This window comes from Pelodiscus sinensis, chromosome 2, assembly GCF_049634645.1.
Source record: "Pelodiscus sinensis isolate JC-2024 chromosome 2, ASM4963464v1, whole genome shotgun sequence".
NCBI lineage: Eukaryota > Metazoa > Chordata > Testudines > Trionychidae > Pelodiscus > Pelodiscus sinensis.
Window position 1 is genome coordinate 79,849,468 of NC_134712.1, and position 19,345 is coordinate 79,868,812.

The window sequence follows — 19,345 nt, forward strand, 5'->3', positions numbered from 1 at the left end:
CCGGTAAATGTCTCTTAAGGGGACATTGCCCAGAAAGGCTGTAGAAGCAGCCGTGGCTCGAGTAGAATGCGCTCGTGGTGGACGTTGTAGCGGTTTATTGCCCAGAGAGTGGTATTTGATTATACATGTCGATATCCACTTTGAGATTTGTTGCGATGATATTGGTGTCCCTTTGGATCGTTCAGCAATGGAGATAAAAAGTCTTTCAGATTTACGAAATGGTTTTGTTCTTTCTAGGAAGAAGGTCAGAGCCCTCCGGATGTCCAGAGTGTGCAAGCTGGCGTCTGTCTGCGAAGAATGCGGTTTTGGGAAAAAGGTAGGTAATACGATCGGTTCGTTGAGATGGAATTCTGTACAGACCTTTGGCAAAAACGTGGGGTGAGGTCTCAGTATGACCCTATTCTTTGTGAAAACTGTGTAAGGAGGTTCTGACATTAATGCTCCGAGTTCACTCACCCTCCTGACGGAGGTAATGGCTAAGAGGAAGCAGACTTGCATAAAAAGGAAGGGAAGTGGTACTGTTGCCAGTGGCTCAAAGGGAGGTCTGGTGAGGCAGTTCAAAACAAGATTTAGGTCCCACAAAGGGGGTGGGGCCTTATGTGGTGGGTACACATTCTGGAGTCCCTTGAGGAATCTCTTCGTAATAGGATGGATAAAAATGGAGAAGCCGTCTACTGAGGTATGAAATGCTGCTATTGCAAAGAGGTGTACTCTTAGAGAGGAGATTGACAGTCCTGATGCTTTAAGGTCCAGAATGTAGTCTAGGATGGTATTTAGTGGTGAGGCACGGGGCTCCGCTTTGGCTCGCTAACACCAGTGACAGAAACGTGTCCATTTCTGTTGGTAAGTTTTCCGAGTAGACTGTCTCCTGCTATGGAGGAGGACGTCTTTTACTCGCTGGGAGCAGCGCTCTTCTACCTCCGAGAACCAGAGAGAAGCCATGCGTGAAGATGCAGGGTATTGAGTTGTGGATGCAGTATCCTGCCATCTTCCTGAGATAGTAGCTCTATCCGGTATGGTAGTGGGTGGGGAGGCTGGACCGCTAGCCTGTGAAGGTATGGGTACCAGGTTTGGCGAGACCATGATGGCGCAATCAGAATGACAAGGGCTTTCTCTCTCAGGATCTTGCGCAGAACTCTTGGGATGAGCAGTATGGGAGGAAAGGCGTAGTGTAGGGGGGCTGTCCATTTGATTAGGAAGGCATCCCCCAGAGAGTGTTTGCCAGGTCCCGCACGTGAGCAGAATTGGGGACATTTGGTGTTCTGGGTAGAAGCAAAGAGGTCTATCAACGGCCATCCCCACTGGTGGAAAATTGAGTTCGCCACCTCCGTATGTAACTCCCATTCATGGTTCGCGGTGAATTTTCGGCTGAGGGAGTCTGCTTTGGTATTGTTCACTCTGGGCAGGTAGGATGCTATAAGGGTGACTGGGTTGCGGATGCATGCGTTCCACAGGCAAATAGCCTCCGCGCATAGAGAGTGGGAGCGGGCTCCACCCTGTCTGTTTATGTAGAACATCGTGCAGATGTTGTCCGTTAGGATGCGGACTGTGTGATTGACGATGTCGGAGGCAAAGTGTGCACAGGCATTTCTTACTGCCCTCAATTCAAGGAGATTGATATGTAATAGTGTCTCGTTCGGGGACCACCTGCCTTGAACTTCGTGACCTTCCATATGCGCCCCCCAGCCGAGCAGGGAAGCATCTGTGGTGATTTGAATAGTGGGTTTGATTTGTTGGAATGGGAACCCCCGCCAGAAGATTGTTTGGCACTGTCCACCATTGTAAGGATGCGAGCACGTCTGGTGGGATAGTAACCGTTTTGTTTCGAGGGTGTCGTGATGGGATATAAACGGTTGCAATCCAGAGCTGAAAACATCAAAAGTGCAGACGAGCATGGTGGACTACGTAGGTGGTGGAAGCCATTTGTCCCATTAGTCGGAGGCATGTAAGTATTATGGTGGTAGGAACTGTGAGCATCCTGTTTATAATTTCTTGCATGGTTGCAAAGCGTTGTTGTACCGGGCTGTAACTGAGTCCAGGCGTGCGCCAATGAACTCTATATCTTGAACCGGGTGCAGAATTGATTTGTCTTGGTTGATTAGAAGGCCTACATGACTGAGGAGGGCCGTGGTCGTATGTATCAGAGGCGGTTTCGGCGTGTGAGGATCCCTTTAGAAGGCAGTCGTCTAGATAGGGAAATATGATGACGGTCTGCCATCTGAGATACGCAGTTACGACCGCCAGTACCTTTGAAAATACCCTCGGAGCTGATGAGAGACCGAAGAGAAGAACCTTGAACTGGAAATGGTCCAGTCCCAATGTGAAGCGTAGGTAGCGTCTGTGGGCGGGGTGGATGGTTACATGGAAATAAGCATCTTGGAGGTCGAGAGCTGCGAACCAGTCCCCTTGATCTAGCGCAGGAATGATAGCGGAAAGAGTGACCATCTTGAAATGCTGTCTCTTGAGAAATTTGTTCAGTCTGCGGAGATCCAATATAGGTCTCCAACCCCCTGTTCTTTTCTCGGTCAGGAAATAGTTCGAGTAAAATCCTCTCCCGTGGAACTCTCGGGGTACCCTTTCTATAGCCCCAATGACAAGGAGCCGATTGACTTCTTGTTTTAGAAGGGTTTCATGAGAGTGGTCCCTGAAAAGGGACGGGGTAGGGGGAAGGGTAGGGGGGGATAGAAATAAAAGGGATGGTATAGCCCACTCGAATTATCTCTAGGACCCAGTGGTCCGATGTTATGGATTCCCACTGTGGGAGGAAGGCATGCAAACAGTGGTTGAATAGATGGCCATGTTGAGGTGCGAGATCGAACGGGATGTCTTGCAGACCCTCGACCAAATGTTCAAATTTGCTGCTTAGATGGTTGGTTAGCTAGCGGGTGGGCTTGGTTGGGTCGCCTTCTGGGATCTCGCTGTCTTGGTCTGTTGTCTTCATAAGGCCTCTGTGGTCGATTGTATTGTCCATACTGATATCGATTATATGAATTATATGGGGTGTATCGCCTGTGTTTATAGGGCGGCGTGCACATACCTAGCGTGCGAAGCGTGGACTTAGAATTTTTGCTGTTGTGGAGCATTTCGTCCGTAGTGGCTGCAAATAGCTTTTGTTTGTCAAATGGCAAGTCCTCCACTTTGGGCTGGAGTTCGCAGGGAACGCCAGACAACTGGAGCCAAGAAGCTCTACGCATCACCACCGCTGTAGCTGTAACTCGGGCTGCAGTGTCAGCTACATCCATTGCCATTTGGAGAGCGGTGCGGGCGATCATATGGCCCTCATGAACTATTGATTTTAAGATGGTCTTTTGGAGTTGGGGAGATGCGCCATTAGTTCTCCCAGTTTTGAGTAGTTGTCAAAGTTGTGATTTGCTAAGAGAGCAGAGTAATTTGATATTCTGAGTTGCAGGGTTGAAGAGGAGTATACTTTCTTGCCAAAGGAGTCCAACTTTTTGTGGTCCTTGTCTGCATTGCCCATCTGCATTGCCCACTGTGGAAGCTTCGCTCGTTGTTGTGTTGAGTCCACGACTAGTGAGTTAGGTTGTGCGTGAGTGAAGAGAAAGTCGTTGTCTTTTGAGGGGACAAAGTACTTTGTCAATTTTCCTGTTTGTTGGTTGGATGGATGCAGGCGTCTTCCACAGATCTTCTGAGGTCTCCATGATTGCCTCGTCTATGGGTAGGGAAATCTTGCCCTGTAGTGTCGGATGCAGATTCTTTAACAATTGGTATTGTTTCTTCTGCACCTCTCGCAGGGAGACATTCTGGCTTGTCGCTACTCTCTTGAATAGTTCTTGGAACTGTTTTAGAAAGTCAATCGTTCCAATGTCTCATGGTACTACAGCGTCCTCTGGTTGTGCATCAAGGGCATCAGAGTGTGTGACGTTTACTGACAGTATCTGAGTCATTGTCTGAGATTTGTTCCACCTCGTCCTCCGAAAAACTTGCTGGAGGTAGGGATTGTGGCCGAGGCAAACTTCTCCGGGATGCAGTGAAACGAGGTGGGGAGCGGTGTCCATATGGCTCCCAGTGTCCCCATGGTCCCCATTGCGGTGGATAAGGTGGAGGCGGGTAAGGCCAGTATGGATGCCATGGGCCATGTTGTGGCGGAGCCCTATAATGGTGGGAGCGAGCCTTCCCAGGTGACGGATGTCGCGAGGAATAGACCATGTGGCGGTCATCATCAGGAAGGGGAGCGTCATGAAGAGACAATGGCGATATCGATCTGGGAGGGGATTGCCTTGATGGAGACCCCTCAGGAGAGTAAGAAGTAGAGGGCAGGTACAGATAATGATGTCTGCTGTATGGATCAGTCTCTTGTTGGGGTTGATCCCTAGGAGCCTCATCTGGTTGCTTGTCTGGCTGTGGGAGGACCAGCGGAGCATCAGTTGGTGTCAGTGGCTTCGGAGGCTGCCCATCTTTTTGCTGCGGTGCCGTGACTTTAAGAGGCACTGCAGCTTTAAGCCGTGGTGTAGCTTTCGGCGCTGCAGAGGCTTGAAGCGGCACCGCGGTTTGAAGCGGCACCGGCTTTTCATGCCGTGCCGGCTGCTTAGAACGCTCCCAGGGTGCCGCAGAGGCTTGAAGCGGTGCTGGGGCTGGAAGCAGTGCCGGGCTTGCAAGCGGCACCGCAGTTTGAAGCGGCGCTGGCTTTACATGCTGTGCCGGCTGCTTAGAGCGCTCCCGGGGCCGCTCAGCTGTTGAGTGCCCCGATACCGGCGCGGAGTGGGAGGATCGCCCTGAAGCCTTAGTGGCAGGGGACATCGCAGCCTGGTGTGCCTCTCCTCTGTGTTTGGGAGAGGAAGAGGCTGGAAGAGAGCGGGACAGAGAGGCTCTGGGTCTCGGGGCATTTGTGGAAGGCGGCGAAGGCTCTTGCCGCGGTGCAGATTGTTCTCCCGCAGGCTGTAGAGCTTTTTCAAATAAAATCATCCTGAGGCGGAGCTCACGATCTTTCCTGGCTCTCGCCGTCAGGGAATTGCAGTGGGTACAGTTGTGGGGAGAGTGGGTCTCCCCCAAACACCGTATGCAGTCCGAATGGCCATCTGAAGCTGACATTGGGTCCCGGCATTGACCGCACTTTTTAAACCCTGAGGAGCCGGACATTGCAGGCTCTCTCCCTCTTGAAATTATTATATTTATCTTCTATATTGTTATAGTTTATGTGGTTTTGCTTCTTCTGTTTTTTTTTTTTTTTTTTTTAGTCTTTATGTGTTTCTTGTTTTGACAGGCTATACAAAGCTCCGATCTGCAGCTCAGGGCAACCCTTCACCTACAGTGGAGCACCCATGGGGACACTACTCGAAGAAGAACTTTTCATTATCATTTATATGTATAATATGGTAGTGTCCAGAAGGCACACAGTAGACAGGACTCTTGCCTCAAAAACTTTACAATACATTTATTTCAGGATCAGAGGTAAAATATTAGTACTTTCAGGTCATACGACGCTCTTTCCCCTTTAACTACAACGACAAGCTCCATGGAGAATCGGTAAATGCTCTTAAAAGCCAAGGGCTAAATAACTGAACTCTGGATTATCCCATTTTGAGAACTACTGTAATATTTAATAAAAGTAACAATTCTTTAACGGAGTTAATCAAAAGAGTACAATTCAGGTTGCCCTCTCTTACACACTTGAAATCCAACCTTCTCATTTACCTGATACAGTCCTTCCTTTTTCTGACCTACTCTCTTCATGCAGCATCTGACTTTGAAGCAATCACTGACCCTTGGGTAGTACAGCACTAGCATCTCTATTAATGCCACTCCTGGGCCATCACAGGTGCAGCACTGCAGCCCTCGTATCATGATAAAATTCAGTGAGGAATTTTGAATATTAAGTTTTTTAGCTATACAGAGCAGCATTTTGTAAGCAGCTGAAAGATTTAATTTTTAAGAACAAATGGCTGGTTGTCTCTGATGCGGTTGCTATTCAATATTAAAGGACCAGGTGGTGGCAGCAGAAGCGGCAGTGATATACTGAAGTCTCAGATTGAGATTCAGGAAGCATATTGGGAATTGGGCTACTTTCCCAGAAGTGCAGTGAGATGTGTGAAAAGGATGGGAAAAGTCCTGACCACATAGCAGGGCAATGGAAAACATTCCCATTGCCAGTATTAAAGAAGAAAAGGCAGTAGAGCTCTATAAAACTTAATGCAATAACTAAGTAACCTCCCCTCCTAGCAAACAGACTACCATTTCAAACCCCCCAAAATTAACTCTAGATGATGCCCTAATTACTACACTAGGGTATGTCTACACTAGCCCCCTAGTTCGAACTAGGGAGGCTAATGTAGGCATTCGAACTTGCAAATGAAGCCCGGGATTTAAATATCCTGGGCTTTATTTGCATGTTCCCGTCCGGTCGCCATTTTTAAATGCCACTAGTCTGGACTAACTGCCCGTGGCTACACACAGCAGTTAAACGGTAATTAGAACTAAGTCCTTAGTTTGAATTATCTGTTACTCCTCCTGGAATGAGTTCGAACTAGGGGGCTTGTGTAGACATACCCCTAAAGATTATGGGCTGTGCCAGTACTCAGTTGTAAAAAGTGCTGACAGTAAAAGTAGTAATGTTTCCTCAATCCTCAGTAATCTTTGGGGGATGCTGAACAATTTTCTGTCCGCTAAAACAGACATGTACCTTAGAGGAATTAATGCCTTTAAACCCTGAACACCTTGGAAATGCAACTGTGTGAACTTTGAGTTCACTCACTGACAAGATGACAGATCCTGCTGGGTTTGTCTACCCCAGTTAATACACATTTTATAACTGCATTCCAAAGTGCACTTACTTTGATTGAAAAACAGATGTCTGTGAGAGGTAAGCAATAATACACTGAAGTGTCTGTGTACTGATTCAGGTATCTTTACACAGACATTATCTACATTTTTAAAACTATACACATGAATAAACAATTTCCTACACATACAGTCATCTCATACTTTTTAATGCATTGTACTAAAAAGTCAATCACATATCTATCCTTGTTACTATTTAAGTAGTATTTACATCCATTAATTACTGAGATGTAATTCCTACTTTATCAAATGTTCTCTTGGTACTTATATGGCACTGCAGTAATTAATTCCTACAAACAATTCTTTAGCAATAAAATAGTGGGCAAAAGTGACAGATAAAAGACTGAATAAAGCCTTACTCTTCTGCCTGAATGGAGTCTGCAGGAGCTACATAATTGCTAGGGATGTAGCCAGTCTTTCCTGTAGCAATGGACCTTGCTTCCCACCAGTCTCCTTCCCTGAAATGAAATAGCAATTATTGCTAAAATGCATAAACAATATATCACCTTGTAACAGTTAAAGCATCACGCACTAATACTGAACTTGGATCAAATTTTAGCCAATGCAAAATTAAATTCAGAGGACCTCATCCCAACTAGAATTCAGTACCATGAGCTGTTCTGAAGTGGTTAGTAGTCAACAGAGAGAATGACTCTATAGCATGGGTTCCCAGACTGGGGGCATGTCCCCCAGGGGGGGCGTGAAGAAATTCCAAGGGGGGGGGGGGCACGAGGCAACCCAGCCACACACATCCCCATCAATCCCACCCCAAGTTTTGCTGCTATTTTTTTTGGGAGGGGGGCCGTGAGAGTTTCTCAAAAATCAAAAAAGAGGCATGATGCCAAAAGTTTGGGAAACACTGCTCTATAGTTTAATGATTAAAGTACTCACCTGGGAGGTAGAAGATGTGGATTGAAATCTCTCTGCCTGATTCCAAGAAGGGATTTGAATCCATATCTCCCAGGTCTCAGATGAATGCCTGAATCACCAAGCTATAGACTTTTTTCCTCTTTGGCCCAATGAATATTTAAGTATTATATAAAGTGGAACAAATTCAACAGCAGCACTGGAGAGTAGCCCACCTGGAAAACCCTATAGCCTATTGATTAGGATCAGAGCTGTCTGTCCTGGGGGGAGGAGGGAAGGAAGACAGAGCCTAGGGCAGCCGTCCCTGAGGGGGTGGAGCCTGGTGCAACTCCCCACCCTTTTCTGCAAGCTCCTTCTCCCGAACACCACAAGCCAGCGGATTGCTGGGGGCTAGGGCAGGGTGGCAGTGGCTGCAATGCGTGGGGTGGGAGGAATCCCTGCTGCTGCCCCATCCAAGGTCCCCAGGTAATCCACAGGATAGCTAAAGCAGTCGCTGTGGGGCTCCCAAAGTGTGGGGCCTGAAGCAGCTCTCCCAAACCATTCTATGGATGGGATGGCTCTGGTTAGAATGCTCACCTGGGAGGGGGAAAATCAGAATCCTTTCTCCAGAATTGGGATTCAAACTGAGGTCACCCACTTCCAGAAAAGTGACCCGAACACTGAACTAAAAGGTCAGAGTGGGACAAACATACCTGGTTTTGGATGACAAGAACTAGGCTTTTCCAGTTTATTGATACATTCAAATTATTTCCAAAATTAATCCAAGTATTTTTCTCTGAATTTTTCTTCGATTGTCAAACTGAACAGAATATGTATTTATACAACTCTAATTAGCATGTCAGTGTTGTCCTCAAGCCCATATTTTTGGACCTTTGAATATCACGTGAAAACCTGTCTACTCTGAAATATTTTTGAAGGTATTTATTTCCAATGTAACACTAATTATAGAAGTTGCTGGCAGAAAATACTTACGTGTTGTTTATTATCTGGAACCGTTCACCCTTCTTAAACGAAAGATCATCTGTAGTTCTAGCTTCATAATCATATAAGGCCACAAAAACAGTTACACCACCTTAAAAAGAAAAAAAAAGAAGAAGAGGTGTCTCATAGTAATAGCATTGTAATGTTAAGTTTTAAAAAAAGAAGTCTATAATAGCAGCTCATCAATTTTGCTTTGAAAAACAAAATGTCATCTAAGTTCCACATCTTGTCATGCTGCAAAACTGACTTATTGAGAGACTACTTAATTTCTTTTCATGAAGAGGGAATTTATATAAAAAGAATCCTCAAATAAGGTGAGTAGAGTTATAAAAACAGATTACAGCAACTCATTATAAAGGATCTGAAGTGGTACATTCAGTCAGAACCTATACAGGGCTTATGAACAGAGAACTGGTTATGGTTTGCCCAAGGAACTGAGCATACACAAGACATCAAGAATGATAAAATACAGGATCTTTGCATAAGAGTTGCTGTTAAAAAATATTTTAAAGAAGTGTCATATACAACAGATTCCAAAGCCACTAATCATATTTTAGTTTTTAACTTATATTTGTGTTAACTAAAGTAGTTTTATCGTAGAGCATCTCAGGGTATTACATTAAGGATTCTCTACTTTCTCTAACTAAATATCAAGATCTATGCACGGGATTAACTGAAAAAAAGGCCAATTCCAGAAGGAAAAATGAACTTTCATTCTATTATGCTTTTAAAAAGTCCTCCTTATATCATAATTCCATAAGTGTTCTCTCTCATCCATTAAAAAAAATGGGAAGGGAGACAGCTTCATCACCCTTGGAAAAGTGCTATGACTTTTAATAAGAGAAGAGAGCTCACAGCATCAATCCATTTGGAATTTGCTTCTCTCTGCCTTTCTAGCCAATTATCCCAAGCAGGGGGACAATTGTTAATGTGTAGAACCCTGCGTGAATAAAAAATTTGTATCTGTACCTACAGATAATGAGCCACGGATACCCGCACCGACATCTACAGATGCAGATACCTGCAGATATCTGGATTCTTGTAGAGTTTGTATCTGCATCCACATCTGCAGATATCTGCATCTACATCAGTGGATACCTGCAGGGCTCTATTAATGTGTCTGTCCTTTGAGTGATGTGAGAGAAGTGGTAGTTTACCCTGAAAGATACAGGATGCAACTTATCCTTCTTGTGTCATTTTTTAGTCATGATGAGAAACTACGAATATTTAAAAAGGTGTAACCCGCCCCCAAGAAAAAAGAATAGAAGCAGAAGCAACCAAATGGAATTGAGAATGGAAAGTTTCAGATGGACTATCAGGAAATAACTCTCTCAGATCTATTACAGGCAGTCCCCGGGTTACGTACAAGATAGGGACTGTAGGTTTGTTCTTAAGTTGAATTTGTATGCAAGTCGGAACTGGTACATATTGTAGGGGAAACTCTAGCCAAACATTTCTCCAGAGCTCAGTTTTATTCTCCCACACCTCGCTTCCCTCAGTCCTTTATTCTCAAGCTGAGGTGTCTGCTGAGAAAAGCCGCTCCGCGTCTCCCTGGTCTGCTGGGGGGGGGGGGGGGGGGGAGAGAGAGTGCTAGCTTCGCGTCTCCCTGGTCTACTGGGGGGAAGCAGCTAGTGTGGGGTTGCCTCACCCCGTTTGTAAGTAGGGATCCAATGTAAGTCGGATCCATGTAACCCGGGGACTGCCTGTACTGAGAAACAGTTTCAAGGGTGTTTTGGAAGCCCCACTGTTTGGCACATTAAAAAATAAGTTAAATCAGACAGTACAAACATTTTGTAGAAAGAGGACCTATATGACCCAATGTATTTTCTATCTCAGAATTTCTCCAATTTTACATTGCTACTATTGGTATATCCTGAGGAGAGATCAAAGTTGCTAGGAGGCCTTCAGCTAAATTTATGGAAGACTTCTTATTTGATCTTTTATGAAATCACAAGCCAATATTATGAAAAGAAGCAAAACTGAAAATTTGCAGCCATGAAAGGATTTAAAAGAATTGCAACATCCCAAGAAACTGAGCGTGCTATTTGTGCTTTTCCAGAAATTAAAGGATGGTGCAGAAAACAAATGAAAACAACATGATTTTTTCTATCAAGAAGATTGGTAGTAGTTGGACATCTAATACAGTGAATGCTAATGAAAATAAGGTAGGTTCAGAGCTAAAATAGGGAAAAAATAAGTTAAAAAATTACTTAGACAAGTTAGAGATTTTCAAGTCACCAAAGCCTGATGAAATGCATCCTAGAATCCTCAAAGAGCTGACTGAGGAGATATATGAGCGATTAAGCTATTATCTGTGAAAAGTTATGGAATATGAGAGATTCTGGAAGGCTAGAAAAAGGCAAATATGGTACCCTCTATAATAAGAGCAACCTAAAGAATTACAGACCATTCAGCTTAACTTCTGCACTAGGAAAGATAATAGAGCAAATAATTAAGGGATCAATTTGCAAACATCTAGATAAGGTGATAAGTTAATAGTCCGCATGGATTTGTTAAGAATAAATCATGTCAAAGCAACTTGATAGTTTTCTTTAACAAGACTTGTGGATAAAAGGGAAGAGGTAGATGTGGTATATCTAGATTTTAGTAAGGCTTTTAATACAGTCTCTCATGACCTTCTGATTGATCAATTAGGGAAATACAACTGAGCTGGAGCTAAAATAAGGTGGGTGAAAAACTGGCTGGATAACTGAGAGTAGTTAACAGTCATGCTGGAAGGGTACAAGTGGGGTTCCACAGGAATCCGTTCTCGGTTTGTTCAATATCTTCATCAATAATTTATAAAATGGTAGAGAGAAGATACTTATATCTAGCTGGGAGGGGCTGCAAGTGGTTTCATGGACAGGATTATAATTCAAATTACCTGCAGAAACAGTCTCAGGTAAATAGGATGAAATTCAATAAGGATAAATGCACTTAGGAAGGAGCCATCAGTTGCATGCATACAAAATGGGAAATGCCTAGCCCTGAAGGAATAGCGCAGAAAGGGCTCTAAGGGTCACAATGGTCCACAAGCTTAATACAGTAAACTTCCGATAATCCAGCACCTTTAGGACCCAGGGGGTGCCAGATTATCAGATATGCCAGACTATCAGAAGGGAGGGGGAGGCTATGAGTGGTCTGGGGTGGAGTGGGGGAGGGGGATGCACCTCCTCAGCGCTGCGGGACCAACCCGGCAGCACCTCAGCTGCTCTGCCCCAGGTGTCCTCAAGTCAGCCACTACAGTCTCATGGAGACCTTCCGCCTGGCCCTGGGCCAGCAGCTGGAGCAGCGCCACAGACTCCAGCCCCATAAATTGGAAGGCAGAAGGTTGGGGAGCGGAAAGGGAAAAATAGGAAGGAAGGGGCTTGTGCTAAGGGGAGGGGGCACGGCAGGAGAAGAAAGGGGAAGGCACCAAGGGACAGGGTGGAGGAGAGACAAATGCCAGGGGACCAAGTGCAGACAATAAGGAAAAGGGAAGGAGGGGAGGTGTCAGAGGTGGGGGACAGAGTGATGCTAAGAGAGGAGAGGGTAAGGATATTGGGGGCTAGAAGAGGGAGGGAGAGGTGCTGGGAGAAGGCTTGAAAGAAGGGGTGGGTATGAGGAATGTGGGGATGGAGCAAGTCATGTGTAAGGGCACAGGGGCATGAGAGGAATGGGGGCAGAGGGTGGTGAGGGGGCGGACATTAGGGAAAAAAGAGAGCAAAAGGGGAGGGGCAGTGAGGGAAGGGGCAGGCACCAGGAAGGTGCAGGGCTAAGGGAAGGTGCAGGTGCCAGGGGATTCTGGGGGTGAAGCAGAAGGGAAGACACCTGCAGGGGAGGGACCAGAATCAGAGGAGAGAGGCAGGGTAGGTGTGTAGAGGGAGGTGTTAGGAGAGGGGATGAGAAGGGGTAATTTACATGATCAGAGTGGGGCTACTGGAGGAGTGGGCGCAGGGGGGAAAGAAGGGCTGGTGGAGGGGGGCAGGTCTCAGGAAGGCTGAGGGCAGTGAGAAGGGCAGGAGTCAGGACAGCAGGAGGAGGAGGATGGGAGCTAATTTGGCTACGACAAATCAAGAAAGATATTGGAGTTATCGTGGCTAGTTTTCTGAAAAAGTCCACACAGTGTGCAGCGGCGGTCAAAAAGGCAAATAGGATGTTAAGAATCATTAAGAAAGACACAGAATATCTTACTGCGCCTGTATAAAATTATGTACGTCCACATCTTGAGTACTGTGTACAGATGTGGTCGCCTCACCTCAAAGAAGATATTTTGGCCATGGAAAGGGTTCAGAGAAGGGCAACTAAAATGATTAGGGGTTTGGAACAGGTCCCATATAAGGAGAGGCTAAAGCAACTAGGACTTTTCAGTTTAGAAAAGAGGAGACTGAGGGGGGATATGATAGAGGTCTATAAAATCATGAGTGGTGTGGAGAGGGTGAATAAAGAAGTTATTAATTAGTTCCCATAATATAAAAACTAGAGGACAGCAAATGAAATTAATGGGTAGCAGGCTTAAAACTAATAAGTGAAAGTTCTTCTTCACACAGCTCAGTCAACCTGTGGAACTCCTTGCCAGAGGAGGCTGTGAAGGGTAGGACTATAACAGAGTTTAAGGAGAAGCTAGATAATTTCATGGAGGTTAGGTCCATAAAAGGCCATTACCGAACAGATAGAAATGGTGATCCTGGCCTCTGTTTGTCAGAGGCTGGAGATGGATGGCACAAGACAAATTGCTTGATCATTGTCTTTGGTCCACCCCCTCTGGTGCACCTGGTGCTGGCCACTGTTGGAAGATAGGCCACTGGGCTAGATGGACCTTTGATCTGACCCAGTATGGCCATTCTTATGTTCTTACGTTGGGGGCACTAGGGGAGCTGATGGAGCAAGGGGAGAAGACATGGCAGCAGAGGGAAAAGGCAGAGGTTTATAAGATATTTATTAATAACTTGGGTACCACAGTGGCACATCCGAACAAGCCACATAAACTCAGTAGTGGTGTACAACACAAAATTCATTCTGCTCATGGGAGGAAACTCTTAGAGTGAATACTTCCCCCAGCCTCTCTGCCCCCAAGTTAATGTCACACACATTGGGTTAATGCAACTGCAGGATAGTTGCATGAGGGGAATTTGGTGGGGGACAAACTAATCCCTATTGGTAGGAGAATGGTGGGAAAAGTCCTTAGAGGGGGATCACATGACACCTTTTACTTCTGGTCGTGTGTCCATCTTGTCCTGAGTGTGTTACCTCCAGAGGTGTGGCTAATGGAGGTCAGGGGTTGTGGCTAATGGGGGCCAGGGGTCGGGGTTGTTGCTAGTTGGGGTCAAAGAGTACATTTAAAAAATCTTCTTTGGGTGCAAACCCTAACAAATTGTGCTGCACACGCCTATGCCTATGAGGGAAAATTGAAATAATCGGGTTTGTTTCATCTGGAAAAGAGAAGACAGAGGGGACATGATAACTGTTTTAAAATACCTAAAAGGTTTTTACTAGGAGGAGGAAGAAAGAAAATTATTCTCCTTAAACTCTGATGATAGGACAACAAGCAGCAATGGTCTTAAATTCCAGCAAAAGAGTTTTAGGTTGGATATTAGAAAAAACTTCTTAGCTGTTAGCGTGGTTAACCACTGAAATAAATTGCCTAGGGAAGTTCCATTCTCCATCATTGGAAATTTTTAAGAGCAGGTTAAACAAATACCTCTTAGGTATGTTCTAGTGGTGTTTGGTCCGGTCATAAGTGTGAGTGACTGGACTTAATGACCCCTTGAAGTTCCTTCCGGTTTTATGATTTTTATCAATTTTATCTGGTAACCACTAGTTTAGTCTGAAGTCAAGGTTGTGCACAACACATGAAAATGATGAGAATGCACACTTTAAACAAATGCAGAAACATAACTGATGCTCAAACATAAGGGAACGAGCTGTGTCTGATGATATTTTAAGCTTCAACATCTGACAAAATTAATACTCTAGAGCGCCATTATGACAGATGCATTAATTGTTTGCCAGCTAATGTTTTGTTTTAAACTGTACAATTTACCGCAACTAGAAAGTTATTAATTCAGCTGACCTACATAATACTGAACTAAAATAATAGAGCATTGCATGCAGATGCAAACTACCCAACAACAGAATTTATTTCACAAGGTAGATTTTTGACAACTGTCCTGGTAATGAATAAATACAAACCTTCTTCAAAGCCCTCTCCGCTGCATAGGTACATGAGCAACTAAATGTGGCATCATACATCAGATGCTCAAATCTATATAGACGAATGCGCTCCCTCACAAACACCTCAGCTCCTTCTCTTGAACTGCAAATTCCAGTGACACATATGTCTAGACCGAGGGTGGGCAATAATTTTTGATGGGGAGGGTCACTCCAAGAATTTGCACAGTGTAAGTGTCCTGCTAATTTTTTCTCGGCAGAAAATACATTCTTCTAGAGAGGTGCTACAATTACATCTTTCACCTACCAGAAAGGTGTCAAAACAGCAGCAGCAACTGTCTAGCTAACTATAGCAGTTAGCAGCCAGTACAGAGTAGGAGGAGAGGCTACATTCCTCAAAAGCACCTGCCTGCCTGCGAGACATCATCAGGAGTCAAAGCAATATTGGGGACACACAGTGGGGCGAGCAGGGCTGCTGGGGTGAGGGATCACCTCAACAGGGGCTCAGAAGAGCTAATGGAAGGACGGACCAGAGTGGAGGTGCAGGGCCATGTGGGAATAGAGACAGAATTTTTCATTTTTTGGTAAGAATTTCCCCAGGAGTGTTAGCAAATCTCTTTTGATCTAAAAGATGTGAACAGGTGGTCTGGAGCCTGCTGGTGGAGTACTTTAATTTTCCTGCTATTGAGTGTGAGCCCAAGTTGGTTGTAGGCCTCAGAGAAAGAGATTACTATTTTTTGAAGATCTTGTTCACAGTGGGCACGCAGGCACAGTTGTCTGCACAGTGGAGTTCGATGATTGATCCTGTGATAATCTGTGTCTTGGATTTGAGATGATTGAAGTGAAAGAACTTGTGGGAGTCAATTCATCTCCTTCTTTGAAAAATTTTGGCAGGAATTCCATCAGGTCCAGATGCCTTATTATTCTTTGTCTATGTGATGGCTTTTTTTAACCTTGATGAATGTGGTGGGGTTCTGAGGTCATCCGTGATAGGCTTTCAAGAGATTCCTCAACACTGGAGCAAAACATTTAAATAATGCAATTGTGCTAACAGAGTTCTGCAGGAAAACTGAAAAGGAGACTATTAAATTATTTACTGCATTTTGTCAAGAGTCTGAGCTAAGTTACTAGCATAAACCACCTCCTTTCCTTCTAAAAAAGTTCTCAAATCTAGTGTGATGACAAAGAAAAGCTTTTGGGTATGAAGTTAAAGGCAAAGGAAAATGCAGTTTAGAAAAATAAACTTTAGAAAATAGTGGTCATATTGTGACATTTAATTTCATTGCTTTGGCATCACTAAGTTCACAAACATAAAAACTCCTTCCTGTCTGTCCCTATCAAAATTGCATATTTTGGAAACTTTTTATTTCTCAGGAAAAAAAGGTTTTGCTTTTTGTTTAAATTTCATGTTCACATTTGTTTGGCTCTCAAAATGACAAGTGTCAAGAAACACAATATTCTCTTTGATTCAGAAACCTCTGCCTTTCATGGTATTTTGCAGTTCAATGAAAATTTGACAACCTGCTATTTATATAACCAAATGAATTTGTTATTCCATGTTTTATTACAATCAATTATTGAAATTAGAAATTTTGGAGTATAAAGAGGAGACTTAGATTCCCTATATAGAAAGAAGGGATATTACATTTAATCTTAATTTTGAAGCACTTCTCATTTTGAATCATTCCTCCAAACTTCAAGTTCATTATTCCATATTGTGCATCTGAAACCTCAAACAACAACAGTATTATCTGTACCCATTATTACTTTGGATTTCCACTGAAGTGTACGCTCTGCTTTACTCTTTGGAAAGATATCTACTGAACTATTATCTGACTCGTAAAGACCTTGAAAAGCAGAAGCCCTAAGAAAAGTGTTCTGTTTTGACCATTTAAAAAGTTTTCCTTTATTTTATGGAGCTACTAGGAAATTTACCCAGTATTGCTCAGATCCTTAACTCAATTTCTGTTTTTCTTCACTTAAATTAGTGCTCTGTGGTGGGGCTGTGGAGGAGTGGTTCAGTATGCAGATTTCCTCATTCAGACTATCCCAGCCCTCTCTCACGAGCTTGGGGCCACATGAGAAGTGCTTCTCCATGGCCACTGCAGCTCCAGAGGTTCATTTGCACCCTGCACTCCAGTGAGAGTGAGGAATACAGCAAACAGTGCACTTTCTCCTCACTTCTGAATGAAGGGAACAGCTAACAGTTTTCACCTTAAAGATTTCTCCCCCTCTCCTGCCCTCTCTAAAGGACGCCTGGGGGATAGAGTGCCCTTGCAAGCCCTTTTCACTTGCCTGGTGATTCTGTCTTTTTTGTATGGTTTTAGGAGAAGGAATCCCAATCCAGACACATCCCATTTTCCTGGCACAACCAATCCCTTACCTTGTTTTAAGAGGTCCTAGCTCTTACAGTTTATGAGGATTCTTGAGCAGACAGAAAAACTCTCAGATATATAACATTTAATAGATGAGACGATCAACAGATAAAAATTAAATATTACCTACATCTCACCTGTTAAACTATTAGGATATGGACTTGGCACAGCTGAAAATGAGGAAGAGGCTCCTCCAAAAGGTGTCATCCCCGAAGGTCCTCCAAATGGAGTCATGGAATGACTGTTGAAGTTAACAGATGGCCCCTTTATTGTAGGTGACTGTGTTGCTTGGACAGAATCAGACCCATAATGGTTAATGTGGGAACTAACAACTTCTGGAGGATTATCAGTTCTATATTTCATTGCTGGACCTTTGTCCTCTTTGCTTTTAATACACCCCATGATTGCTTCTGTAGAGAAAAGAAAAAAACAACCAAGTCTCACTGTCTTTTGATATATAGTTAACTTATAAATATTGATTAAAATTTAAAAAATAGTTGATTTTACAGACATAAAAATTGCTGAAATTTCAATAGAAAAATTCTGGAGAAAACAGTTAAGTTAGCTTGCTAGCATTCCTGAATTACAAAAATTAATAAAAAAAAGTTCTCTGTTAGAAATCTGTAGCATTCATAGGAATTGATAGAAACTTCATTTCCCCCGAGTGCTACGTACACCATGACAGCACTTAATAGAACAGTATTTGCATAGTCCATCATCATGATTTCTCCTTGGACTGTAAATTCTAAAAAAGTGGGAAGATGGGTACTGGAAAGATTAGAGGCACGGGAAGACTTTTATATGAAATAAGACTTAAACTTGAACCTCCAATCCCAAGGAGTTGGAAACTCTGAGGTTCTACTGTCAGACGTATGCTACTTGGAGCACCAGTGACAATTCTGAAGTTAAGACTTCTCCCTTTATTTCAAAAGTGGAAGTCTCTATTAATATTAAATCAGCTACTCCACATAACTGGGAAATTTAGAGAAAATGAAACCAACAAGGAAGCACTTAATAAAAAATCTGATGTCTCTTCATTGATACCTATGTTTAATATTTTCTGAATCTTCTTCTATAGCTGGTCAGATAAATACAAATAATAGAGTTCTTCCTTCAAGTAATTAATTGTGTACATTTTTTCATTTCATTCATGATCTCTTCAATCATCAGATATATGCATCTGGACAAACTTCAGTTCTAATCATTGCCCTAGTACATCTACTTTAAAATATTTTTCAAGTTTTCTGTGTATTATTTCTCTTTTCCATCTAAGCATCCGGCCATTAAAATATGAGACATTTAATTTCCTTAAAAACTAACTCTCAGGCCCTGGAATGGACAATGAACACATGGTAGAGTGACACCAAAACTATGCTCTCATTTCAATGCACATAAATTCCTATACATGAATATAAAAATATTCACTATATCACTTTGGTCTTTAACATCTGTGGTAACATACTAGTTAATACAAATATATCCAACCTAACTAAATCAGAGTTGGGAAGTATAGTTTAAAATACGGGTGGCCAACCCATTTAACAAAGAGAGCCGAAACAGCAGCAGAAAAAATGCGAAGAGCCACATCAGCATTGTCAAGTGGGGGTGAGGGGGGGGAAAGAGAGGCTGCCCCTTTAAGAAACAAGCTTAGGCTTTTTGGCCATAACAGGCTCCTGTTGATGGCTGCTATCTTGAGCGCCATTTTGAATCACCACCCCAATGAGCACAGGGGAGCCAGGGGCAAGTGGGGGGGGGGGGGGGGGAAGGGAGCGGCGTGCAGGAACAGTTTCATGAGCCGTAATTTTGGGGAAAACATCTGCGGGGATGAACAAAACCAAAATATCAAGTAGGGTTAACAAAACCTCCTCATTACCTGTTGACAATATCTAAATGTTACTAGAACCACCAAGTAAAAGATCAAATAAATGCATAACTTCAAGAGAAGCTAATGCATCTAAGCTATTTAAAAACACCTTACAGGATTTTTGGTAATGTACATCTGGAAGGCTCCTCACAGGCAACTGTTAATTAAATGTAATCTAGTGACAAGCACCTATTTATAACCTCTCCACTATGTCTAGAAAACTTCATAGAGCACAATGTGAACCATCATATATTGTCTTGTCTGGATTCTCAGTTGATTTGTTACCTAATCCTGAGGCCTAATCCCTTTAGTA

At 43.6% G+C, this 19,345-nt stretch overlaps 1 protein-coding gene across 2 annotated transcripts in view; it reads right to left on the bottom strand.

Moving 5' to 3' along the window:
* The window catches only part of YES1 (YES proto-oncogene 1, Src family tyrosine kinase), an 86,123-nt gene that overhangs the window by 21,902 nt on the left and 44,876 nt on the right, over positions 1-19,345 (bottom strand). For both annotated transcript variants that reach the window (XM_075920917.1, XM_075920918.1), the window contains exons 2-4: positions 17,306-17,578; positions 8,635-8,734; positions 7,155-7,253 (exon numbers count right to left, since the gene is read on the bottom strand). In XM_075920917.1, the coding sequence (XP_075777032.1) occupies positions 7,155-7,253; positions 8,635-8,734; positions 17,306-17,570 (464 nt within the window). In that variant the 5' untranslated portion in view covers positions 17,571-17,578. The remainder of the gene's footprint in view (positions 1-7,154; positions 7,254-8,634; positions 8,735-17,305; positions 17,579-19,345) is intronic.